Raw genomic sequence first — 8,640 nt, 5'->3', positions numbered from 1 at the left:
ATACTGCTCGGTCCCATCGCCGTATCGGCTCAAATGCATAGGCAATTGCACTTATTATGGACTTAACAGTGCTTTCAATGTAATCTTCCTCCATTTCAAAACAAGCGTGTGTTCAAAATGTAAAGAAATGCTTCTATTACTTCACTGGCCATCGGAGCGAACCAACCCCGTGACGTCACACGCGGTGGTACTGCAAGATGGCGGCGCCCTTGCTCTAAAAGCTATAACAAAACAACCTTTTTTCTTTAAAATGGTTACATTAATCATATTTGTTATATATTTTTTAATCAAAGTGGAAATCACTTTACTAAATAATGTAAACTTGACTGACTGCTTCATTTCCACTTAAAAACCCATGTATAACACATTTAAATACAAACTATCAGTAAATGAATGCTTTTAACCATGAATGTGCTTAGATTGCACAATGAATCAAACTACTTGTTCTAAACTATTCTTGTTTCATTGCTTATTGCACTACCATTCAAAAGTTTGGGGTCAAAAGGAAATTAATACATTTATTCAGCAAGGACACATTAATCAAAAGTGAAAGTAACTGCTTTTACATTGTCACAAAAGATTTCAAATGAATGATGCTCTTTTTGAACATTCTACTCATCAAAGAATCCTGATAAAAATTATACATTTTGACAATTATTTGGCAGCTCAACTGTTTTCAACACTGATAATAATCAGAAGTTTATTGAGTAGCATATTAGCATATTACTGGAGTAATGATGGTGAAAATTCAGCTTTGATCACAGCAATAAATTGCATTTTAAGTTATATTCAAATAGAAAACAGTAACTATTTTCAATTGTATTAATATTTCAGAATATTACTGTTTTTACTGTATTTTTATTAAATAAATACAGCCTTGGTGAGCATAAAACATCAGACAATGTCACTGTTCCCAGTCTTTTGAACAGTGGTGTATATCACCAACTTCAACTTCAAATTTTGGTCATAAATGTGGGCTAAATGGGTTTATCGAGTAACATATTCACAGGGGTGTGAAGTAACGAATTACAAATACTCACATTACAGTAATTAAGTAGTTTTTATCAGTAATTGTACTTTTTTGAGTAGTTTAAAAATTGTGTACTTTTACTTTTACTTGAGTAAATTTTAAGTGATGTATCGGTACTTTTACTCCGCTATTTTCCTCCGTTTGTGGTCGTTACATGCTTATTTTATTTTTATCCATCAACGTGATTGGCTAGAGAGATAGTAATAGGTCTCGTGACTTTCGTCAAATCAAATTGTGCATAGAAAACTTTAACCACCAACTGTTTATCATGGCTGCTGGAAGTGCATTCTTCAAGCATCAATTCAGTCGCATCTTCCTCTGACTTAATGTTACAGTAAATTTCGGTTTTCTGCTTACTAAATGATTTGTATATATGCTTTAGAATCCACAGCTCAGTACTCACTACTCAATACTCATGAGTACTTTTAAATAGGCTACTCTTTTACTCTTACTCAAGTAGTTTTTTTGGACAAGTACTTTTACTCTACTCACACTACATTTTTTGGAAGGTAATGGTACTTTTACTTGAGTATATTTTTTCAGTACTCTTTCCACCACTGCATATTCATCACTGAGAGCTCAGGTCACACAAATAGGCACAAATTCCAGACAGGAATTATAATTTCGCTCAGGTTTGAATATTCAAAAGTATTGTAAAAGTAATGTCTTTTAGAAGAGCTGAACACTTTTAGATATAAACCCAGATGGTGTTTTTCTCTCTTTCAGAGGGGCTCAGAAATATCGCCATGGACTCCAACTCTTTAGCGATGCCCATGTCAGACCCTAATGCTTGGGCGACTGCCATGAACAACCTCGGGATGGCCCCCATGAGCATGACTGGACAACCTATCATGTCAGGTAACTCACTACACTGTACAATGGCATTTCAATCTTTTAATTTATTTATTTATTTATGTTTAATCACATAATGCACTACAAAAAAAGTCGTAAACTTCAGTGCAAATATAGCTTTTGGACATATTTCAAAGATGCTTGCCACAAAAACAAATCCAGCAGCTAGTTCTCTCTCTGAAGTGTAGCCTAGTATTTCTGTCTACTGAAATGTTGGATATCGTGAAAACACTTGCTAGTAACATACTTTTTTCCTGGCAGACTTCCACTCTTTTGCTGAGATATATCTGTGGAAAAGTCTGTTCTTATTAGTTTTAGATGGATGAAAATTTGGAACATTTTCCCAGTCATTTTGTGCTGATATCAGTGTTATTTTAGTATTATCTTTTATACTACTGTAATATTTATTGATGATTTGAATTATCGTTTATTTTTAAATATTCAGTGTTAATTTAATTTTAATTTCTGAAATTGTCAAGTGCTTTTGCCATTATTATTATTATTAGCTTTAATTAATATTTCTACTTAGCTTTATTTATTTTTATTTGTTTATACAGTTTTAGTTACACATATTTAATTTAGTTAACAGCTCAACTTTTCTAATTTTCATTTCAAGTGCAATTTGTTTTTTATCTTATATTTATATTTTATCTCATTTCTTAATGTCAGTTAACAAAAATGTTTTTAATAGTTTTCGTTTTTTGTTAACAACACTGGCCTGTGCTGTCATGGAAACTGCAGTGTCATTATTTGAATCAGCTAACACTTTGTTTCACACCGCTCTGTTATTTTGCTGTCAGATTTCAGCTGTAATCATCAAATAAAAATAGAACGATGGACTGGTTGTTTTATGTTCCGGTTCTGTCTAAATGACCTGTTTTTGGATCAAATAAACTGCAGTGTGGACCAGACTGCAAAAGATCTATGTATGTTTGCTGGTCTGCCTCCCTGTGCTGCAGTATTAGCCAGAGACTTAGGCTGATGCATCCTGTGGGCCAGAAGCAGAGCGTTCGACTGAGTCAGCAAGAGTGTGAAAGTACCAGTGTGAAAACTTCAAACACATTCCCACAGTGCTGTCAGAGTGGCCAATTAGTTTCAGGGCTTTTTCATCTCATTGGTTAGTCGGCAGCAAAATGCAAAGGAACGGCTGTGTGACGCTGGGAGCAGAGGCTGCGCTATGCCAGCTGGATGAAGCCGCAGAACATCTCAGCTGGTGCGCATGAGTCACTTAAACCTACACATCCACTGCACACATTTCAGAACTCGTTTCTCTTTCGCACCGCATCGTTTATTAGCACGCGCGAAAGGTGAGCGATCCAAAAATGCCATTGAAGCGTTGATTTAATTCCAGGGAGATTACAATGAAATGCAACTGCAAGACGGATGGATTTTCATTACGCTCAAATGAAAACACTAGAGGGTCATCCGACAGGCAGCAAACATCTCATTTTTGTTCTTTCTTCAATTTCATTCAAAATGATGGGCTGCATTTATCAGTATAAACACAGTTTATACGGGCATGTCTTTTTTTCCCCCGGCTTTTAGAATTGATTCTCTATAAGGTTTCGCAAATCACCTCCTTTGTCTTATTTAAAGTCCCAGTTGGAGATACATATGCACGGGTGTAGCCCGCTATAGACGCATGTTTCAAATGAAGTGGGCTGTGGGGATGCTCTAGCCACCTACGCTATTTTCCTATCAAATTTCATTTGCACTGTTTACGCGGCCACCACGCGAATGTCTCGAGCTCCCATTTTGCGAGATCACCGCCCGAGACCAAATTATGGAGTTTGCCTAGCGGTTTATAGACTGGTATTGGGAGGAGAGAAATGCTGATGGCAGTTTTATGTCAGAAAGACTATGGAATGAAACGGCTCTTAGTGCTGTTAATGTGTCCTGGCTCCCAGGAGCTTGCTCCTCCTTTACTGTGGGTCTTTTATTCTAATCCGTCCCGCCACAGGGAATTCTGGGAGCCTTTTTGCCTCCTCTTGCTTCCTGTCTGGCAGAGACTGGAAGAATACAGATGAAGGCCTTGAATCAGGGCGTCACAGCGGGTCACTTCTGCGTATAGATATTTCTCCACTTTCCTCGTCCCGTATTCTTTCCTTGATTGTCATTGATTCCTTAGCGGGAAATCATATAAATGACGCAGCCTTTGATCTGAGCTTTTTGCTGACCCGTCCTTTCCACCGTGCTGCGGGGAGAACTGGGCTTGCACGATGTTGTTATGACCCGCTCTGTTCAGCCGGCATTGGCTCCGGCTGTGTTTTGATTGGAGGCGCAGGGAAGAGGCAGTACTGTCTGCCTCGAATCGTACCTCATTAATCACACAGAGGGAGCAGCTGTTGCCTCCAACATCCTAACAGTCTCCCAAACTAAACTCACCACAAACTCCATTCCGTTCCTGTACTTTGCCACTTCAGCAAGTTGTGTGGAGTCATACGGTTATGAATATGACACTGAGTAGTCCATTCAGCCAGCCAGCCAATCAGTCCTGCCTCAATTACGCACAGCTGATGCTATTATAATCAACAGAGATAAAGTGTGTTTCTTTTCAAATTCAGAGCGCAAACTTTTGAGCAACTGCAAGGATTGTTTAATTATAGCTAAAGAAATTTTACCTTCAATATTTATCTTTCTAATATTTTTTTTTCCAGTAAATAAAAAAAAAATTTTAACAAGAATTTCAACCAAACCGCAATTGACACCAGTTAGCCTTTTTTATTATTTCAATATTTTTAAATAGCAAACATAATGATTAGGGGTGCTCCGATCAGTCTGCCGATATCGATCACCGATACCGATCTTTTTAAAGCCTTCTTTTTATCGTGTAGAATTATTTATAGTGATGATCCAATCAAGATTTTTAGACATTTATTCAGGGCCTGAATTTCATTTTTGAAAATGAATTTCCCTCTTAGATGACTCTTGTGAGAGGGGATTTTTTTTTTATTTGAGGGGTGGAGGGGGGCATTTTTTAGACATTTTTCAAAAATATATATTTATCTCACGTTTGATCATGCACTGCATTTTTGTTTTGACAATCGTGCAATTGTTGCACAATAGTTTACACACAGCACAAGCCTGATTTCGTGAGCTGTATGTGAGGCGGCTTTTATGCCAGGTTCACACATACTCCGTTTGCAGTGCATATGCACTCCATGTGTGGTACGTAAGCGGCCCAGAAGCAGCACTGACTGAGCTTTCACACAGGAGTCTGCAACTGATCCGTGGCTGTTTACTACAAACACAACATTTATCCATTATTTTATTATTTTTTTTATACATTATTCAGTAATACAATCTTTCATAGACGTGTTTAAACGCAATAAATATAAAAAATGCATTATTCAATGCTTTTTACTTTTGCATTTACTTCAAGATTTATATATTAAGTTGCTCAAGCAAGTGGCAAACCATTTAAACTACTTTTCTTACGTTATCACAAACATTCTGAATTAAAACTTACGATTGCATTTAAATCTTTATTACAAGCAATCCTGCGGTTCATAAAGAACTTTGTTTTACTACCTCCGCAAGTGCCATCTATTATTGCCTTGTTTATCTAAAAGTGCTTTAAACCTTGTCAAAAATGTTTGTGTTGACTGTGAAACACAGTAGACTTTAATTATATGCATTTACGGTGTAATTACCACATTTTCGTGTCAATCCATGTTCATATTTACCGCAAACAATGCGCTGTTACTTTAATTCAGCGCTTGCAGCACAGCAAACATAGACTCGGTGCGGAAACGATCTCTGCACTGCTGCAGACACACCGCTCCTGGAACGCACTGCCGGACCGCAACCGTGTGCAGTGATCGCTTTATTAATCCGTTAACATGAGCGCGGAAAAAAATACGCACCACATACGCACTGCAAATGGAGTAATGTGAACCTGGCGTTATGTGTGTGCGCTGCGAGTGTGCATGAGCGCTCAGTCTCCAGTAGAGTGCGCGAGCGCTGAATGGTTAAACACTGGCAAGAATGAAAAAGAAATGCAATTTATAAACTTTAGTGATTACGCGACACTGCCTCGATTGTGCAAGTGACGATTCCTGTGTCGACTGTGCAGCGTACAGCTCGCTTATAGTGCAGACGCGATGTGAAGCCGTTTGCGCATTTTATGTTTGAAATGATGTCTCACAGAATGTTTTCAAATTACTTAAGTTATTTAATGAAGAAATATGAATTGTACCTCAACCTTCAGCATTATAATTATTTCACCCGTGCCGGACAGAGACTGAGACGGTGCCGCTGCATGTTGTGCCAAACCTCTCACAGTAGGCGCGTCATCAGCTTGAGCGTTTTTTTGAGTGGTCGGTAGCTGATCAATCGGAGCACCCCTAATAATGATACAAGTCAGGAATATTTACCTACATACTTCTTATTTTATTTATTTATTTATTTATTTATTTATTTTCATAAAATAATCTATTAGAAGACAAATGTGAACAGAAATTTTGTAACGATGAAAATTATTGTTCAGTCTCAGTCTTCAAAATTTATCGCAAAAGTATTGTGAATATTAGGGGTGTTCATTATGTATTTTCTACAAAATCGTAACTGTTGTTGTAACAGTGTGAGTTGCCATTATCGAGTATGTTAATCACTGTTTTTAAAAATTAAGAAAATAGTTCCAAACAAAGCTGGATCAGAACTGTCAAAGGTGTGTTTCTGAGTAAATCATCGGAGTCTTTCAATGACCCTTTTATAAAGATAAGTCACTTGCTTCCTTACTGAATGAGCCAAATGTTTAAAAAAAAAATTGAGTGAATGATTCAGTGACACACTCAATAAGACTGCCAGTTTTAGTTTCATATTTTTAAAAAAATCTATTTTTTCAAATAATTTCCTATTTCATTATTCAAAATGTTATTTTTAATAAATGCATTTATACCTACTCTAATTTGCATAATACAGTTATAAATCTAAAGGTCACTTCGGGCTCCACTTCGCGTCGTGCCTAACAATGCCCCTTAGCTGTTATAAATTCACTGTAAATCACGGCTTCTTGGGGCTTATTGTTTTATTATTTAATTTGAATGATAACAACCCTATAATATGTGAACTAACCAACCATAGAGAATAAAGAAGCGTTGTGAAGAGCGTTGTGAGTCAGCTGTCCACAACAGGCCTAAACTAGCTGAGGTACCAGCACGAAAAGACACTCAGCAAAATCTACAAATTCCCCTGAAAAAAACATTGAGATATCATCTTTGTCAGTATCACACACCCCTAGTGAATATTCAGTGTATCACTCAGCCCTTGTAACTACAGTGTATTCTAGACGAGCACACTGTACTGTGTGTTTTTACTTGGCTTCAGTCTGGCTTGCACTTCACTGTGATTAATTATTCAGAATCTCTGACCTGCTGTTCTCGAGTGGAGGAATCGCAGCTTCAGTCCTCTCATGCCGCGGACAGTGTCGGCACACAGCACCATTTTGAGCTACACGGTTTTGGATTGCGGCATTGGAGATGATGGTTTTCCAAGATGGCTTGGCCATCTAAGTCGTAAGAAGGTGTTTCGCCAATCCTGGCGATGTCGTCGGATTGTGTTACAGTAGATTTAAAAACAGCATGAAACCTCCCCCACTTCTATTGGCTCTCCATTCACAGGAATGTAGTATGCACGCTCTCACTTCTTAGCTTAGCTCTCTTCCCTAGTATAAAAGAGACTCCTGTGTCTTTGTAAACATCTTCCTCCACGTCCACTGTTATTCTAGAGTTTATTATTTAGCATTTTCCCCTCTTTCTGCCCTCCAGAGCAGGTTTCTCAGCTTCTGCTGTTGAGCAGATCTCACCTCATGGGGTCCTGTGGGCTGAGTCAAGTGTAGCAGCTCTTGACTCTTCATTCATCTGTATAAATAAGACTTCTGCTATGAATGCATCAAAGTGATATGTGTTATTGCTCTTTGGGGGGGTCCACAGGCCTTAACTGCAGCATATTTTTATGCCGCTCTATATTTCCAGTCTCCTTAGGCAGGGAATGTGGGTCTGCTGTGTGATACATTATACTCGCGCAGCTCCGCGGGATTCATGGGGAGCTCATATTATGATCAATATCATCAGGAAAGACAGCTAATTGGAGCAGACTCCAGCTGAGCTCTGACTCTTTTATGGCCATGATTTAAAGCCACATTTACATTTTTCCTCCACATAGAAGTCAAATCTATCTATCTATCCATCTAGGGATGTGCGCGATGACTAATTTGACTGTCGTTTAAACGAAAGTTTTGTATCCGACTAGTCAACTAGTCTAAAAGCAAGAAACCCCCAAAAGATGGTAAGAAAAAAAAAACTCTGTGCGTGCGTGTAGCATATATAATAGCCTATATTTGAAATACTTAATCTATGAATCACACTGACAAATCGCGACGACTAATTTGACTGTCGTTTAAACTAAAGTTTTGTATCCGACTAGTCGACTAGTCTAAAAGCAAGAAACCACCCAAAGAAAAAAAAAACTCTGTGCGTGCGTGTAGCATATATAATAGCCTATATTTGAAATACTTAATCTATGAATCACACTGACAAATCCCTTAATGAATTACGCTTGCCGCACACTTGCCTCGCGTTAACATCATTTTATTTTAGGCAGTCGTTAAAAATAAAAAAAAGAAGAGTATACACTCAACGTCGGTCAAAGCATGGTCAATTTCCCGAAATTAAGATTTATACATCATATGAAAGCTGAATAAATAAGCTTTCCATTGATGTATGGTTTGTTAGGATAGGACAATATTTGGCAGAGAT

General features: G+C 37.8%; 1 protein-coding gene across 3 annotated transcripts in view; it reads left to right on the top strand.

Moving 5' to 3' along the window:
- Positions 1 to 8,640, top strand: part of LOC107684821 (ecto-NOX disulfide-thiol exchanger 2-like) — a 201,363-nt gene that overhangs the window by 113,373 nt on the left and 79,350 nt on the right. For all 3 annotated transcript variants that reach the window (XM_016481183.1, XM_016481182.1, XM_016481184.1), the window contains one exon: positions 1,757 to 1,888. In XM_016481183.1, coding sequence (XP_016336669.1) covers positions 1,757 to 1,888 — 132 coding nt within the window. The remainder of the gene's footprint in view (positions 1 to 1,756; positions 1,889 to 8,640) is intronic.

This window comes from Sinocyclocheilus anshuiensis, unplaced genomic scaffold (genome assembly GCF_001515605.1).
Source record: "Sinocyclocheilus anshuiensis isolate Anshui unplaced genomic scaffold, SAMN03320099.WGS_v1.1 scaffold121, whole genome shotgun sequence".
In the NCBI taxonomy this organism is placed as follows: Eukaryota; Metazoa; Chordata; class Actinopteri; order Cypriniformes; family Cyprinidae; genus Sinocyclocheilus; species Sinocyclocheilus anshuiensis.
The sequence above is the reverse complement of the archived record's forward strand: the minus strand, read 5'-3'. Positions and strand labels throughout refer to the sequence as shown.